The 19,322-nt window shown below is 38.2% G+C and overlaps 1 protein-coding gene across 2 annotated transcripts in view; it reads right to left on the reverse strand.

Moving 5' to 3' along the window:
- METAP1 (methionyl aminopeptidase 1) overlaps positions 1-19,322 on the reverse strand; it is a 53,930-nt gene that overhangs the window by 15,911 nt on the left and 18,697 nt on the right. For both annotated transcript variants that reach the window (XM_040237809.1, XM_040237810.1), the window contains exons 2-6: positions 14,817-14,868; positions 8,733-8,845; positions 7,721-7,781; positions 2,385-2,476; positions 1,576-1,659 (exon numbers count right to left, since the gene is read on the reverse strand). In XM_040237809.1, the coding sequence (XP_040093743.1) occupies positions 1,576-1,659; positions 2,385-2,476; positions 7,721-7,781; positions 8,733-8,845; positions 14,817-14,868 (402 nt within the window). The remainder of the gene's footprint in view (positions 1-1,575; positions 1,660-2,384; positions 2,477-7,720; positions 7,782-8,732; positions 8,846-14,816; positions 14,869-19,322) is intronic.

Raw genomic sequence — 19,322 nt, forward strand, 5'->3', positions numbered from 1 at the left:
CAGCTCAAATCCATGTTGTTCATGGAATTTATAATATACTGAATACCCCCAAATTGGGATTTATAATTTCAAATAAAAAAAATGTTACATACATTTTTATAGCTCAAGACACATTGTCAAATATCTTTCCAAAAGGATAGTCCCGATTTAAATATCATCACCATGAAAAACAGTACCAGTTTCACCATCTTCACAGAGGTAATGGACATAAATATCTTTAAAATACTTCCTTATTTAGAAGGTTTTATGACTTGCATTTATTTGGTTATGAGAGCAACTTTAATTAGCCTTCCATGTGATTTAGTAACTAGTTACTGCTCTTCTGTGCACTCATCTACTAACTACAGGGTTTTTAAGGTCTCTCCTTGGTGGATAAGCAATCTTTCTTTCAAAGTATACCTGGACTTCCCTGGTGGTTTAGCGGTTAGGAATCTACCTGCCAATGCAGGGGACATGAGTTTGATCACTGGTCCGGGAGGATCCCACATGCCATGAGACAACTGAACCCACGTGCCACAACTACTGAGCCTGCATGCCTAGAGTCTGAGCTCCACAACAAGAGAAGCCACCGCAGCAGGAAGCCCGTGCGCTGCACAGAGTAGCCTCCTGCTCGCCAGAACTCAAGAAGGCCTGTGCTCAGCACCAAAGACACAGCACAGTCAAAAGAACTATATTAAAAAAAAATTTTTAATATCCCTATACTATATTTCCAGTGGTCATGTATGCATGTGAGAGTTGGACTGTGAAGAAAACTGAGGGCTGAAGAATTGATGCTTTTGAACTGTGGTGTTGAAGAAGACTCTTGAGAGTCCCTTGGATTGCAAGGAGGCCCAACCAGTCCATCCTAAAGGAGATCAGTCCTGGGTGTTCACTGGAAGGACTGATGCTAAAGCTGAAAAACTCCACTACTTTGGCCACCTCATGCAGAGTTGGAAAAGACCCTGATGCTGGGAGGGATTGGGGTCAGGAGGAGAAGGGGACAACAGAGGATGAGATGGCTGGATGGCATCGCTGACTCGATAGGCATGAGCCTGAGTGAACTCCAGGAGTTGGTGATGGACAGGGAGGCCTGGCGTGCTGCGATTCATGGGGTCGCAAAGAGTCAGACACCACTGAGCGACTAAACTGAACTGATACTATATTTACTACAAACATGTATCTGGTCTCTTTGTAGCCTTGTTATTATAAGTAGATTAAAAAAGGGAACACTTTTTACCACTAGTTTCAGAAGTTATATTCTTTTTGACTTCAGAATATTTGACACACGCGGTAGCATGATTTACCTAAAGCAGTAATAAAATTAATCATCTTGTAAAAGCTAAACCAAAATGTTATGAAATGTGAGGTTTCAGAAACAAGGTACTTCGGGCTTACCTCAGACCCTAATATCGGATACTTACAGATGGGATTATGTCTGTTGAATACTTTTTATGAAAAAGTGAAAAGTGAAAAATTTGCTTTCAATTAGCTTTTAGCCAAGTGTAGATATTCAGAACTTAGGTTTACTTTATTTATAAGTCTAAGACATCTAACAGTATAAAAAAATTTCTCAAAGCATAAAAGTAAAATTCTTACTAAGTGTACAGCATGATCTATTTCTTCAGTAGTTACACCTGGTTTAATCATCCCAGCGGCAATGTCCAATACTTCTCTAGCAAGCTGTAAAAGAGAAACACTTCATACATTAGAGAAGAAATGAAGTAGCATTAGAAACCTGTACCTTCTGTACTAACTTAGATTTTCGAGATACTGATAAAATGAATCTCACCTTGAATATTATAATCCTGAATTTTTATAACTATTTACATGTATTTCTAACATATTTTTAATACTCATTAATAAATGTGTATGTATGTCTGTGTAAACATAAAATAAATTGGGCTAGCTAGCAAATAGTTTAATTCGTACACTTGACTGATTTCTATGTGAAAATGTACATCTTAAGTAATCTAAACAATAATCAAGTGATGAAGTTTGAGGCTTCTCACAGTTCTACAATGGAGAAGGAAAGGGAGGGAAATAAAAGAATAGATAAATGATTTTCATCAAAGAACCATAGCAAGTAACTATTACATAAAGAATGGATGGAGAACAGGGTCCTACTGCATAGTACAGGAAACTATATTCAATATCCTGGAACAAACATAATGGAAAAGAATATAAAAAAGAACGTATACATAACTGAATCACTTAGATGTACAGCAGAAATTAATACAACATTGTAAATCAACTATACCTTAATAAAAACTTTCTTTCCAAAAAAAATAAAATAAAATGGCCAGTCAGTCTTAACATTTGCCACCTTTGTACAAGCGCAAATCATTGACTTCATGTGTTGTAACTACTTAAACAAGTCCTATCCTAGGAGGAGGGGAAACTCTTACCCTACATACGAGCCGCATCCCTTCTATATCTTCAGATGAGAGTAACTTAATTTGAGAAGTACCTTTAAGAGCTTGCTCAGATTCGGACATTCCTGGAAAAGAAAATCACTAAGTAAAACCAGAATGAACAAAAAGATGTCGTATATAAAAGCATAATTACTCCTCAATGATAAAATAATAGCCAAGTCTATTTCACACAATGGTATCTCATAATATGGGAGGGTCCAGGTCAGGGTTTCTGAAAAAATACTTTCAACATGAAATTTGCTAAGCAAACTGAAGGAAGAATTCTAAAGAACAAATTTTCAGATTTATTAGAAATCAGTCAAGATGGCCTATTTATTATCTGACAGGCAGTGTGTTAATAAGGTCAATAAATGATTTACATTTGAATAGCACCATATAATTAATTTATATCTGTTTTCATGATCATCTCCTATGTAGCAAGCATATACAACAACTGATGAATTAATTATACTCATTTATTTTTTAAAACTGGAACCTAAGTCAGTGTTTTTCAAACTGCAACTTGTGATCATTTAGTGGCTATTAGAGGGCTATGACTTAACATTTTTTTAAAAGTAAATAAACTGAATAGAAAATAGACTATATACAGGCTGTTGTGAAATGTTTGGCTATTAATTTATATACACACATATATACAGATTATGTTATAAAATACAGTTCTCACTCTGGTTCACAATCAAAAAAAGTTTGAAAAGTACTGCCCTAAGAATTTTCACTAATAAAATCAGTGTATTCATATACTGAAAAGCATTAAAGCTAGTATAATAATAATTTCAAAATCTGACAAAAAGACTATAACCATAAACTACTTTTTATAAATGCTGATATAAAAATCCCAAATAAAATATTATTTAGCAAAATCCAAAAAACACATAGTACACCATGAATTGAGTGAAATTCATACTGGAAAGACAGGTATGATTCAATATTAACTATCAATATAACTTGTCAGAGTCATAGATTAAAGAATGGGAAATAAATGATCATCTACAAAGACAGCTCTGATAACACAGCCAGCTACCACCTTTACATGATAAATACAAATCTCAAGCCAAGAACCAACATCACGGAAGGCCCACTATCAGCACTGTTCTGACAATACTGCAGATGTACTAAACTAGAGAAAGAAATAAGACATATAAACTTAGAAAGAAAACGACAAAATCTTTATGAACTTCAGATATGATTATATATTCCTAGAACAAGGGAATACCTGGAAAATAACCAGAAATAAGAATTCAGCAAGTTGGCAGATTATAATATATAAAAATCAATAACTCTGCCATACACAAAGTGAAAGTGACAGTTGCTCAGTCGTGTCTAACTCTTTGCGATCCCATGCACTATACAGCCCATGGAATTCTCCAGGCCAGAATACTGGACTGGGTAGCCGTTCCCTTCTCCAGATCTTCCCAACTCAGGGATCAAACCCAGGTATCCCCCACCGCAGGCAGATTCTTTACCAGCTGAGCCACAAGGGAAGCCCAAGAATACTGGACTGGGTAGCCTATCCCTTCTGCAGGGGATCTTCCCAACCCAGGAATCGAACCAGGGTCTCCTGCATTGCAGGCAGATTCTTTACCAACTGGGCTATGTAAACAACAAATCAAAAAATACAGAAGATACTATAGTCACAAGAATAACTTAAAAAGATAAAATATCCAGGAATAACTTAATGTTAAAAGACCTAATGAAGAAAATTTTAAAATACCATTGAAAGACATAAAGGAGACAAATAAAATAGAAAAACATCCCCTGTTCTTGGATAGGAAGATTCAATATTGTAAAAGTGTCAATTCTTCCAAAGTTAGTCTATAAATTTAATACTACCCCCATAAAAAATGGTAAATAGGACATTTTTAGAAACCAGACAAGCTGATCCTAAATTTCACATGGAAAAACAAACATGCAAGAAGAGTCAGGAAAATTCTGAAGAAGAGGAAAGATGGGCGCAACAAGGCCTGCTGCTGCTAAGTCACTTCAGTCGTGCCCGACTCTTAGCGACCCCATGGACTGCAGCCTACGAGGCTCCTCCATCCATGGGATTTGCCAGGCAAGAGTACTGGAATGGGGTGCCATTGCCTTCTCCACAACAAGGCCTACCAAATATTAAAACACTCTATGCTGCTGCTGCTGCTACTGCTAAGTCGCTTCAGTCGTGCCCAACTCTGTGCGACCCCAGAGATGGCAGCCCACCAGGCTCCCCCGTCCGTGGGATTCTCCAGGTAAGAACACTGGAGTGGGCTGCCATTTCCTTCTCCAATGGATGAAAGTGAAAAGTGAAAGTGAAGTCACTCAGTCATGTCTGACTCTTAGCAACCCCATGGACTGCAGCCTACCAGGCTCCTCCATCCATGGGATTTGCCAGGCAAGAGTACTGGAGTGGGGTGCCATTGCCTTCTCCGCAACAAGGCCTACCAAATAGTAAAACACTCTATGCTGCTGCTGCTGCTGCTGCTACTGCTAAGTCACTTCAGTCGTGCCCAATTCTGTGCGACCCCATAGACGGCAGCCCATAGGCTCCCCCATCCCTGGGATTCTCCAGGCAAGAACACTGGAACGAGTAAAACACTCTATAGCTATAATAATTAAGAGTTTGGTGATGGCATATGATTAGACAAATGAGTTAGTGAAACAGAACAGAATCCAGAAATAGACCCAAAGATATATGAAAATATAATACAGTGATATAGGTTACATCTTAAATCAGTAAGAAAAAGACTGATTTTTAAAAACAATCAGTGATGTGACAAACAGATATTCTTCTGGGAAAAAATTAAGTTGCAGCCCTACTTCACTCCTAATAATAAATAAGCTTCACATGGGCCCAAAATTTTATCACACACACAAAAAGAGTAAAATCACAGAAACAGTAGAAGAAATCATAGGAAAATATTTTTATTATATCTGAACCAAAAAGGTGTTTCTAGGTTATAAAGCCATAAATACCTTAAAAGAAAACAGACAAATTTTACTACAAAATAATGTTGAAAGTTTGTCATAAATGTAATGTTATAAACAAAGACAAAAATGTAACTATCTGCTTGGGAGAAAACATTTTATAGTACATCAAGAGATTATTTTCCTCAATATAGAAAGAACGTTTATAAGTCAGTATGGAAAAAACTAAGTAATCTGAGAGGGGGGGGGAAAGGCTAAGGATATGAATAGACAGTTCAAAAGGAAAAACACAAATGATTTTTAAAAGTAAAGAGATGGACACTTCCCTGCTGGTCCAGTGGTTAAGACTTTGAGTTCCCAATACAGGGGGCCAAGGTTCAATTCCTGGTCGGGGAACTAGATCCTACATGCTGCAACTAAGACCTGGCACAGCCCAATAAATAAATTAAATAAATAAATAATAATAAAAGTAAAGAGATGCTCAAATTTACTCATAACTTAAAAATGCAAATTAAAATAAATGCAAAGTATCATTTTTCATCTTTCAGATCAGCACAGATCATAAAACTTGATAACATACTAAGCTGAGGAAGACAGAAGAAAATAGAGTCTCACATGTTTTTAACTGAAGAATCACTGAGATTTGTAATTATCTCTCAAAATTTTTTAAATGCATGAATCCTGTGATGTAGCTGTTTTACTTTAGACAATTCGCTTATAGAAATACTCTCGACACGTGCACAAAGATGCACATGAACAGGGTGCACAAGAACAGTTCCTGTGGTCAAACTGGCAGAAATAAAACCTAGAAATAATCTAGAAATAAATTGGAAAAAAAACCTTGAAATAAATTAGTAGGAGTCTGGTTTAATAAATTATAACACGTAGACACAGTGGAATATTTCACTCATTAAAAACAAATGGTTTTATGTGAACTTATATGGAATATTTACAACATAAAATACAGTAACACAAGGTGAAAAGCTGTATGTGCGTGTTCGTTTTTTGTATAATTGGATGGAGAGGGTGCCAACATGTGTATGTGCAACAAAGACTGCTGAAAAGTTCTGCAAGAAATCATTAACAGTGATTACTTCTGGGGAAACGTACTCACTTTTCCCCTCATAACATTTTATCCCACCAGAATTTACCTTATCTATGTCCTTTTTTGTTGCTGTATTGTGGGGGGTCGGGGAGGGGAACGCAGGCTCTTTAGTTGCAGCATGTGGGATCTAGTTCCCTGACCAGGGATTGAACCCTGTCACTCTACACTGGGGGCATAGAGTCTTAGCCACTGGACCACCAGAGAAGTCCTTATCTGCATACTTTTTAAAGATATGATTTAAAACTATACTCTAGAATATGAAATACACTGTAATAAAATTATACATCCTCAACAGTATTCTATCATTCAGACTCTTTCCCTTCAATTATCTAAAACAATGGAGTTTAACTACATTTTCAAATTAGATTCATAAGAATTTAATACAGTTCCTTTTTGTCTTAGAGAAGAAAAGCAACAGTAGCTTAGTTTGGTAGATTAAACCACATGAAAATGATGACATTCAATCATTTTTGACATGCAAACTCAGTAATTTCACAGAACCTATGCTGCAAATTGGGCACCCCTGGTGGCTCAGTGTTAAGAATCTGCCTACAATGCAGGAGACTGAGGTTCAGTCCCTGGGGAGGGAAGCTCCCCTGGAGCAGGAAATGGCAACCCATTCCAGTATTCTCACCTGGGGAAGTTCCATGGACAGAGGAGCCTGGTAGGCTACAGTCCATGGGGTTGCAAGAGATGGACACGACATGCTGCAAATTACCTATCTTCTCTATGTCTCACTATAATTAACTATAAAATGGAGAAGACAATAGAACCCACCAGAGGAGTTCTCAAAGTATAAAATGGAGTAATACACGTGAAGAAGTTGACACAATGCTTGACACACAGTTATGACAAAATAAGTATCAATTATAGAATCATCAGCATCACTATTACTATCATCCCAGTACTGCTATTTCTATTACTGCTACAGTACAGAATCTTTAGGTAGGCATGCACTCAGAGCCTCCACCATCTGCTTTTATCTAAACAGGTATTATTTAATTAATGCACGAGAACATGTTAAAATAACTTTTTTTTAAAAGCTAGACTTTGATATAATAACACAAAATACAGTATTATGTTGGATGTAGCCTTTAACAGCTATATAAACAATGTCTTCAGAATTGATTAGATTTCTAGTGTGAGGAAAGAATTTTTAATTCAAATATTCTAGTTTATCTTGAAAAAAAAAAATCAGAAATGCAGCAATGAAAATTTTCCACTAAAAAAGGACTCTTTTTTTTTGTAGCAGTCATCAAGCTCATAAACTGAAAATACGAAGAAACAGCACAGCAGAATTTACCTAAAGGGTGATCAGCATAATCTGGTCTTTGAATATAACTTGGCACCGGCCTTGTTGGCATCTGAAAACAACAAAGAGGTTAGCTGGATCCAATTCAAATGTGAAAGTAACTTTCATTATTAAAATCTACTAACAACACAAATAAAAGTGGGGTGATAAATACCAAATAAAAAAATTCATTCATCTCATTTAAATGAAAAAAAAAAAAAAAGTTTTACAGGACATCTTAAATATCACAACATATCTATTTCGTGAGGATTGAGCTTTACTTTCCTGGTGCTACTGTCATGCCCCTTCCCAGAATATGTAAGCGACAGAGAGTGCCAGAGGGCACTGAAGGTCTGCGACTACACACAGACAAGGGAGGCGCCTGTGTTGTTCCAAACAAATCGGTGAACCAAAGCAATAACGAAATGTTGTCTCGAAGTAAATGTACACCGTTATGTTCCTGGTTATTATCTCTGGAAACTACAATTAAAGAGACTTTCTTATATTTTTCCAAATTTTAAAAATTAAGGATGTACTTCTTTAATAAAAAGATAACAGTAAGAAGAATTTAAACATTTCAGAATGACAAATTTCAACTTAAATCAATTCCGAGGTTAAGACTCTGAAGTCAGTCTGCCAAAAACACAGGAAGGAGCAAGGGGAGCAGAAAAGTCTTATCTAAATTAAAGTAGAACTATATCACAATAAAAAATTTTTAGAAAAGTAGTAATATATACTCCCATTATGCTGGCCTAAAAATATCTACTCTACCTCATTTTTTAAAAAAAATTAAGGAAGTCTTGATCCTTAATCTAAAATTTCTTCTGCTTCATCCATGACTGGCAATTATCCCTACTAACTTGTAAACAACATACCATGAAAGCTAAAAAGCTAGAATGTAACCTTAATCCTGATCACATGATTCATAATCGGAATACAAATTATAAGAATTAGTTTTAGGAAACTGAAAATTATGAAGACTGGTTTAAAAAAATATTAAATTTTTATTACCTTATTTACTCACCAGTGGATAATGGGGTCTGAGTTTTCCAGTATATCGATAACCTGCCCAAGGATCAGTGTTGATATCACCTTCTACAGTCCAGGAAGACACTTCTCGCTTGGCCTTTTCATCTTCTGGGAGATGGATGGATGAATGAGAGAAAGAAATGCCTCAACACTCAAGCTACTAAGCATCATCATACTTTTATAACAATCACATACTTGAAAGCCAAGCCAAAGAGCCCAGGCAAAAAATCAAGCAAACTTCCACCTTAACCTGAATCCCCAAAATACTATGTTCTTGCTCTATCCACAACCCTCTGACTCCTGAAAAATCTAAGTGTCTTGGGAGAAAAAGCCCAAACTAAACATATCATTAGTTTTTACACAACGTTGAATAGGAACAGCACGTGGTCAAACTCCTTTTCTCAAATAAATGCTAAATGCATTCTCTCCACAATGTCAATTTATAGGAAGCCTGTTTTTTGAAATATAAAATGTGAGCCTAGTCAAAACTTCCCAGCTGAGGGCAGACATTATCAATGGGTTCCATGTTTTTACTAAAAGAACAGATTCTAAATAATCCCCAAGCAAATTTAAAGTTTAAAAAATAAAAAACTTCTCATTCAGCTGCTGACAGACTGTCAAGTAAACATTTTAAGTTGCTTTGAAAACTTTATGAGTATCATCTGCTTTTTTTTTTCAGGAAGGAGGTAACAGAAAGAAGTAGGTAATAGAAGGGAGGAGGAAAAGGCAAAGATAAGGGGAGGGAATAATCAATCAAAAGTTACTGAAAATTCATTATAAACATAAGAACCAAAGACCCCACTACCAGGTTAGCTAATAATATATAATGCTGCATTAACTGAAATGCACCTAAAATCTTTTTCACACAGAACATACCCTCAATGGTATCTGAGCACACTGCTCTATCTACAAACTAAAACAGAACTACTAACCCGAGACTTTAAACAGCAGGAATTCAAATCCCTCCCACACCAAGTAAGAGCCTATATACTTCTCAATGCATACCGATCTTTTCCTGATTACTGTGATGCTATCACAGGTTTTAAAAGTCAGGCTTCAAATAATTTTAGAAAAAAAAACAAACAAAACAAAACTTCAAGTGATCTATTTAAAATACAAAATGGGAGAATAGACATTTTAAGCCAAAGAGGAATGGTGAAATGAGTGAAGGTGGTCAAAAGGTACGAAAATCCAGTCATGTGATAAGTCCTGGGGATATAATGTACAGCATAGTGACTAAAGTTATCAACAACAACAGAGAAAGATAATCTAGTCTCATTTTCTCATTTTCTCGATGAGGGAACGGGGGAAGTTTGGTTCACATGGGCAGAGAAATGTGGAAATGCTGCTTACTACTAGAGTATTCTCTCCACAAAGCACGTGGTCAACTTAGGAGTGAAAGACCCTTGACGTGCAATTGACAAGAATGCAAAAACACAACCAATCCATTCACATTATTTTGGAAGAAAATGTATTTATAATAGTACATATGAAGTAGAATAATAGAAAAGAATAAGAAGAGAAAAGAGAAAGAAAAGCTCTACTATGCTACTGAATTTTAGGTATTTTTCTCCCCTATGAAGCTCAAGAAAACCTCTGTGAATGCCAATGTCAATAGGAAAGCTGTTTTTCATTCCAGGACAAAAATGGACTCTATTCATTGCCACTGGGGTTAAACATTATAGTGAAGTGAAAGTGAAGTTGTTCAGTTGCATCTGACTCTGCGACCCCATAGACTGTAGTCCACCAGGCTCCTCCAACCATGGAATTTTCTAGACAAGAGTACTGCAGTGGGTTGCCATTTCCTTCTCCAGAGGATCTTCCTGACCCAGGGATTGAACCCAGGTCTCCTGCACTGCAGACAGACACTTTACTGTCTGAGCCACCAGGGACGCCCCCAAACATTATAGAAACTACTTTTAAATGCAGGCCTGAGAACCTGCTTTGGCTGTGATAGCACCAAGTGCTTCTGTCTGAATTATGAAACTCAAGAATAATTTTCACCAGAAATATAGCACAGAATAGCAATGAAGATGCGGGCTTTTTGCTTTAACATACTCCAAGGGAGAATGCAGGGAAAAGGAAAGATGTAAAACCTTTCAAAGCTTCCTACTGATCTGGATTCTGAACTGTCCACAATCAATTTTCAAGAGAATTCAAAGCAGACCTCAAACAAGCATTATAACCCCAAAGCTAGCTAGACAAGAATGAAATATAGCAAGTTCTTTTCTAATCTCTAGGTATAATATACTCAGGGAAAGTCATTCTTCCAAAATAAATTAAACTATTTAAGGATAAATTTGATCTAAGCCCCTAAGTCCTAAACACATAACAGAAATCCAATAAACAGGAATTGGACAGGGGGTTGGTAACAAAACTGCACACTAACTGCTCTTTTTACAAAGACTGTGAAAGCATAGGCCAGCAGAAAAAAACACCTGTAAGTTATCTTTCAAACATCACCATGCAACAGGGCCAGGCAGGCTGCAGGTGGTGTCAGAGAGTACCCGATACGTACAAGATCAGATCTCAAGTATTACACGTCGTATTCTTCTCTAAAACACGTGGCCTCCTCCAGTCAGCTCTCACAAAGAACTGCACGTATCTAAGCTCTGCCCAGGACAGAATTTTCTGACCACAATCCTGACTCAGTTCTCCCAATAAATGGCTGCTGAGCAGTTACTAATTACTGCCCATTTAACCCTGACAACAAACCCATGACTTCGGTTAGTTTGGAGGTGAGGCTTAGAGTAATCCGCACTCACAAAGCTTGCTGCAACCAGTTCTGAAATATTACCTAACCTCTTCCCTGTACAATCCAAAACTCAAACACACTAGCTTGGAAGGGCAGAAGAGTAGAAGAAAAAGTGTTATTTAGAGGTGGTTGGTTTGTTCTGGCTGCACCACGTGGCTTGTGGGGATCTTAGTTCCCCAGCCAGGGACTGAACCCCAGCTACAGCAGCAAAAGCACTGTGTCCGGTTGGACCGCCAGAGAATTCCCATAGAGATTCTCTTTTTTTAAGTGAGTTTTTATATCACATTTTTGGCTATCCAAAAGACACTTGTCAAACACATCCACCTTTTTACTTTAGGAAAATCGGCGACAAAGAAACTGAGTGTGTCAGTGCTAAGGGTAAAAGTGTACACTAATACAGTACTGAGATGTGAAGTGCTGCAACTTACACAGATCAGACCAAAGGCAAATGCTAATGCTACGTAAACTCTGGCAGTAGGTATGCATAGGAAAAATGCACCCAAGCATCAGCATTACAGGCTTTTCAAGATGTGCAACCAAGTGGTCTTCTTCCCTAGGACACATGAAAAATAAACGTTGCTCTTTAACTCACACTTGGAACTTTCCTAAGGCCTCATTAACTTCTGCAACCAAGAAAACTCCTGCAAGTGCAAACTATTTCATTAGCAAACTCTAGCAAACATTTTCTGGAGAAGGCAATGGCACCCCACTCCAGTACTCTTGCCTGGAAAATCCCATGGACGGAGGAGCCTGGTAGGCTGCAGTCCATGGGGTCCCTAGGAGTCGGACACGACTGAGTGACTTCCCTTTCACTTTCATGCACTGGAGAAGGAAACGGCAACCCACTCCAGTGTTCTTGCCTGGAAAATCCCAGGGACAGGGGAGCCTGGTAGGCTACCGTCTATGGGGTCGCACAGAGTCAGACACGACTGAAGTGACTTAGCAGCAGCAGCAAACATTTTCAGAAGAAATAATATCAATACTACACAACCTCTTCCAGGAAAAAGAAGGGGAGGAGACATTTCCCATTTTATGAGTCCAGGATTACTCTAATGCCAGATCCAGTCAAAGATATAAAAGCAAATTACAAACCAATACACCACATGAACGTAAATACGAATCAGTCATCTTTAATTAGAGATCAGTACGCATAACTATTTGCTACGTTATCTTACTATAATTTCTTGGACTAAGGAGCTATCTTTTAAGCCACCCTGGTTGCTTCCCAGCCCAACCCTATCTCTGATTTCTTCCTTCTCCTATTCCCTTTCTCAATACTCTTCTTAGCTCTGGAGATCATCTTTCCCCACACCATCCCCTCCTCTTAGACTGTCACCCACTATGGTTATTAGGGTGTGAAAAGCACAGGACTGGCCAGCTGAGGGCTGACTCTACACAACACCACCCAAAGGGATTAAGAATATTAGGCTCACCCAGTGAACCTAATCCCATCAGATCCAAGAGGGCACAATCTGAAACATGGCATCATACTAAACTCCAGAGATATATACGTAAAATACAAGTAGTTTCAGTCCAATACAGTAAAAATCACTTAGGGAACACCAGCTGTTTAACTGTCCTGTAGTATAAGTCATAATAAAATAGTTCTATCTTCAGAAACCCAATACTGAAGAAACAAGCACACTTCAGTGAGCTGGCAAACCCCTGGAGAAGAGACTCATTTCAAGTTCTTTTAGTAGCATACTCTTTCACCTCGATCCTTCAGTTCCCTATGCTTTACGCTCCCGGGTGCCTGTGTGCAGGCTAAGTTGCTCACTCATGTCCGACTCTCTGTGAGCCCAGGGACTGTAGCCCGCCAGGCTTCTCCTTCCATGGGATTCTTAAGGCAAGAATACTGGAGTGGGTTGCCATGCCTTCCTCCAGAAGTTCCTGGGTAATAAAATGTTAATAATTGGCTCAAAGAGCTCTAAAATTACCTAACACATCTGATGCACAGTATTTAAAGAATGAGTAAATAAAATAAAGTGGCATATTTAAACCTATCTCTATCCTTTGAGGTAACAAATCCTGTCATTTATGTTTTTTTAAACTCATTTACTCACAATCACTTTTCCTCATCTTTAACCATATTTCCTCCCACAATAGTCTTAGCACTTCCACTAAATGCAGACTTCACTTTATATAACCACAGAATGTCTTTTTAAATTTTTATTTCCTTTTCCTTCAAATGGTGGTTAAATTGATCTCAATGAGATTTTGAAGGTATATAAATATAAAACAATCTACCGAACTTTACTAAATCAGCAAATTCCTTAAAAATATAAAGTAGATGAACTAAAAATACTGCAAAATCAGTTAAGTTGAAAAAGAAACCTTATACCAAGAACCATGTACTGTCTGCCAGTCCTTCATCCATGAGGATGGCAATGCTATAAGAACAAAAAGCCCTTGTCAATTTTCAAGTAATTGTGATGAGTTGTCTTGAGCTAGCCACCCTAAAGGCTTAAATTTATAGGATGAGTCGCCAAAGCAGCAAAGATGACTTGAATCAGCGATAGATCAGTGTGGCTGACAGCAATAGCTAAAAAAGCAGCCAATAGTTTCAATTTGTGGTGTTTCACAAAGGAACTTCAAAAAAGAAAATTAAACATCAGGCTACAAGTAACAACATTAAAACATAAAAAAAACAGTGATACAATTCTGAGTTAGACAAAGCTATTGAAATTGACACTGCTGCTGCTGCTGCTAAGTCGCTTCAGTCGTGTCCGACTCTGTGTGACCCCATAGATGGCAGCCCACCAGGCTCCTCTGTCCCTGGGATTCTCCAGGCAAGAATACTGGAGTGGGTTGCCATTTCCTTCTCCAATGCATGAAAGTGAAGTCACTCAGTCGTGTCCGACTCCTAGGGACCCCATGGACTGCAGCCTACCAGGCTCCTCCGTCCATGGGATTTTCCAGGCAAGAGTACTAGAGTGACACTAGGCAAAAACAAAAGCAATCTGATTAAATGGAGCTCCTGTGCCCCTGCCTGCAACACGCAAATGCTTTAAGCACAGGAGAGAGAGGGCGCCAGACGCCAAATCAGGACATTCTCTGGTACTGCTCAAGCCAATCCAACTATCATAGCAACCATCTCTTGTTGTCATGGTACATATGCAATACAAGATTAACAAAGGTATTACTCAATTACATTTTACTTACAGGATTGAATAATGCAAAGCACAAAATTGTCCTAATTCTAGCCTCTGGGATTATATACTGTCAGAACATTCAAATACACACTTACAGAGCTGGAAGAATTCTTGTCTTCTGCAAGAAGTCACTTCTATGAAAAATAGTATAGAGATGCGTAACTTTACTTACTTGCTTTCTTATGCAGTAACTTGTGAGTTGCCCAACTTCCTTTAAAACATTCCTAAAAAGAACAAACATGAAAATCTGTGTCACTTTCCTTAATTGGAAACATTTTAGTCATAGTTATATTTCAATTTTATGTTATCAAATTATTTTGAAGTATTTGAAAAGAATCCTGAACCAGTGGAGCAATCACACACTAGGAGGAAAAAAAAAATAAGGAAAAATTTGCAGATTCCTCCATGATTTATAGTAGTTTGATTCCCAGTTCATCATATATCACTACTATGTTAGTATATCCCAACACAGATAACCATTTTTAAAATGAATTTTATGTTCTACAGACAATGCAGTAATTTTAAATGTTTGTTCAGGGCTATATATAGTATCTTATATGTCCAAATATTCAAATGCAGTTTGAGACTGGAAAGTGAACATCTTTAATGTTTAATGATATCATCTAGGCTGAGTATTCATTTCACCGTATCAATTCCTATAGTGCAATATTTTACTTTTTCAGACCACTGAATTCTTTGAGAGTCTTGGGAAAGTAACCATTCTTCTCCACAGGAAAAAACAGATCTATGCACATATAATGTACAGAGTGCCCTGTGGGTATAACACGCACTGTATGTTGATATGAATGAATGGACACGTATGCATATGTTTATATGTACCCAGGTGCTGGGCATTCGGTAGTAAACAATATAGGTCCATTGGAGACAAATATTATATGGCTAATTACACAATTAAATACATAGTTTAATCCTAAGGAAGCCTTCCTTGGTGGCACGGATGGTAAAGAATCTGTCTGCAACACAGGAAACCCAGGTTCAATCCCTGGGTCCGGAAGATCTCCTGGAGGAGGAAATGGCAACCCACTCCAGTATTCTATTCCGGACACTTCCGTGGACAGAGGAGCCTGGTGGGCTACAGTCCATGGGGTCACAGAGAGTCAGACACAACTGAGCAACTAACACTTTCACTTTCTTAAGTCCTAAGGGCTAAAAAGGAAAATACACAGTGCTATGAGACGAGGTAGCACACAAGAACTAAAGACAGAGGCAGGGGTCAGATCACGTTGAAGAGTCTGCTCTATTCTAATGATAACGAAAGCCATTAAAGGGTTTTAAACAAAGGAACAACCTGATGACAACTTGGTTATGCATCCCTGATCTCCATCAACAAAACCAAAATTAAAACTCCTGTTAGTACACAGAATGGTTCTGAAAAACTCCAAAACACTGGCTTTTAATACAGGCAATCCTTGCTATGCACAGTAGTGTAGAACCATTAAAAACCATTGTACAATCTGTAAACATAAAAACCAATCTTCAAAATCAACAGGAAAATTTTAAATTGTTCCATGACCTTTAAAACTTTTTGCCAAAATATTAAACACTCTCTTACTCTAGGTTATAAATATACAGGAAACTGAAAATTTTGTTTAGTATACTATAATTTAAAACATTAGATATGTTGATAATTAGAGTATTTTACTTTTTTATTCAAAAACTTATCAGATGTACGGCAGAAACCAACACAATACTGTAAAACATTATCTTTCAATTAAAAATAAATAAGATGTTGAAAAGAAAACTGATCAGGACTAATCTGAATCTGTGTGCCTTCTTCTCACTGAATAACTCAGCAGATGGAGTGAGCGTCTTTTTCATGCCTGGTATACTTTCTAGGTTTGCAATAGCTTCCAAATTTTATCCTTTGCACTTTCAATACCTCTGCGAGTTCCTTTAATGTAAAGTTCTTATTGATGTTCCTTCCCCGAAGACATTATTGATTCTTTTCATCACAACCATTTTCCTCATTTATAATAACCAGCCTGTTTTTGAGTTCCTCTGACTGCATGTCTAGAGTCTCTAGAATGGTGGGCATTCATTGGTGGGCATTCATTCAGTGTCAACATCCCCACAGCCAGCTATTTCTTCTACAATTCCATTTATATTCCACCTAGGTTTCACATCCAGCACTAATACCTAGCGTTTCTTTGTTGCATTTTCTTCTTAGCCAATTTCTTCTTTCAATGATTCATTTTTGTAAAGTGTCATGTAAGTTTATCACTGGAGAACAAGAAAGCTAGGCAACTACAGGCTCTGCTGTCTACAAGAGAACCAAGTGACAGATGCCCAGGGACCAATCACTGACAGGCTTGAAAAAAGTAGAAGGGCTGGTCACTCACTAATCAAGATGCAGGGCTGTGATTTCCGAGGTCATCTGAGGAATGAATCAGTTTAGTTCAGTTCAGTCGCTGAGTCGTGTCCGACTCTTTGCGACCCCATGAATTGCAGCACGCCAGGCCTCCCTGTCATCACCAACTCCCGGAGTTCACTCAGACTCATGTCCATCGAGTCCATGATGCCATCCAGCCATCTTATCCTCTGTCGTCCCCTTCTTCTCCTGCCCCCAATCCCTCCCAGCATCAGACTCTTTTCCAATGAGTCAACTCTTCACATGAGGTGGCCAAAGTATTGGAGTTTCAGCTTTAGCATCATTCCTTCCAAAGAAATCCCAGGGTTGATCGCCTTCAGAATGGACTGGTTGGATCTCCTTGCAGTCCAAGGGACTCTCAAGTCTTCTCCAACACCACAGTTCAAAAGCATCAATTCTTCGGTGCTCAGCTTTCTTCACAGTCCAACTCTCACACCCATACATGACCACAGGAAAAACCATAGCCTTGATTAGACAGACCTTAGTCAGCAAAGTAATGTCTCTGCTTTTGAATATGCTATCTAGGTTGGTCATAACTTTTCTTCCAAGGAATAAGCATCTTTTAATTTCATGGCTGCAATCACCATCTGCAGTGATTTTGGGGCACCAAAAAATAAAGCCTGACACTGTTTCTACTGTTTCCCCATCTATTTCCCATGAAGTGATAGGACCAGATGCCATGATCTTTGTTTTCTGAATGTTGAGCTTTAAGCCAACTTTTTCACTCGCCTCTTTCACTTTCATCAAGAGGCTTTTTAGCTCCTCTTCACTTTCTGCCATTAACGGTGGTGTCATCTGCATATCTGAGGTTATTGATATGTCTCCCGGCAATCTTGATTCCAGCTTGTGTTTCTTCCAGTCCAGCGTTTCTCATGATGTACTCTGCATAGAAGTTAAATAAGCAGGGTGACAACATACAGCCTTGATGGACTCCTTTTCCTATTTGGAACCAGTCTGTTGTTCCATGTCCAGTTCTAACTGTTGCTTCCTGACCTGCATACAGATTTCTCAAGAGGGAGGTCAGGTGGAATGAATAGCTAGTGGTAAAATCTCATTTACTTCACGTCATTACCCATGTGGTTGGGAGACTAGTTTTAACTAATCTGTGGTAACTAAATTTATGCATATCAAAATTACAAAATAAGATCTTCCTTTATATAATTGGCAACCTGATACAACCTATTTATAAAGCTTTTCTAAATAGGTTATGTGAACAAAATACTTTTGCCTCACCCGGCATCTTTTTTTACCCTCACAGAAGCTGACGCATATTTCCTTAAATAAAATAACATCTCTATCCCAACTGATTCAATTTAGAGAACACAGAAGTTTACATACCAATTTAAATCAAGAAAGGGAGGGGGAAAGAACATCAGAGAGGAGAGGTAAAAGAAGCATTTAAAATGTTACAAAAATCCACCGCCTACTTACTACTAAGGATATTACATACTTCATAAAGGGCTTATAAGTAGGAACAACTTAAAACACATGATTTTCTAAACTAAGTTTCAGGCAATGGCAAAAATCATGCACTTTGAGGTCAGAACTGTACCCTGGCTTGATCACTTATAAGATGTACAACATAGAGGAAAAAAAAATCTTAATATCTCTAAGTCCCACTTTCCTCAACTATATTGTAGGGAAAACTGTGTAAAAATGTATGGTCAATAACAAGTGCTCAATTCTAATTATTATCCATTTTATTATTTTTAAAAGCAATTTAAATTTGCAATTTGAAAAGAGGGTACACCTAAATACTTTCACTGTGTGCATCAACGCTGCCCTGAATTCTTAGCTGATGAAAACTTACGGCCATTAAGCAGCTAGAGATGACCGTGGGCTTTGTAGATAATGAACATCACCGTTCCGGCTTCCTTCATGGCTCAGTCGGTAAAGAATCCGCTCACAGTGCAGGAGACCTGGGTTTGACCCTGGGTTGGGAAGATTCCCTGGAGGAGGGCATGGCAACCCACTCCAGTCTTCTTGCCTGGAGAATCCCAGGAGGAGGCTGGTGGGCTACAATCCAAGGGGTCGCAGAGTCGGAAACAACTAAGCGACTAGGCAGAGCCCAGCATCACTGTTCAGGGAACCTGCGCATCATGGAAGGGGATCCAAGAGTGGGAACAACCTCAAGTTTGAACAGACTTTCTGGCCAAAACAGCAAAGAACACCAAGAACAACAAGCAGCCTGCCAGTTCAAGGGGTGTGAGCCAACCTGTGACTAACCTTCGGCGGAGTTATAGGCTGTGCAGACACAAAAGCAAATAGGAAGGCAGGTTTGGGGTTTTC

This window comes from Oryx dammah, unplaced genomic scaffold, assembly GCF_014754425.2.
Source record: "Oryx dammah isolate SB20612 unplaced genomic scaffold, SCBI_Odam_1.1 HiC_scaffold_3, whole genome shotgun sequence".
In the NCBI taxonomy this organism is placed as follows: Eukaryota; Metazoa; Chordata; class Mammalia; order Artiodactyla; family Bovidae; genus Oryx; species Oryx dammah.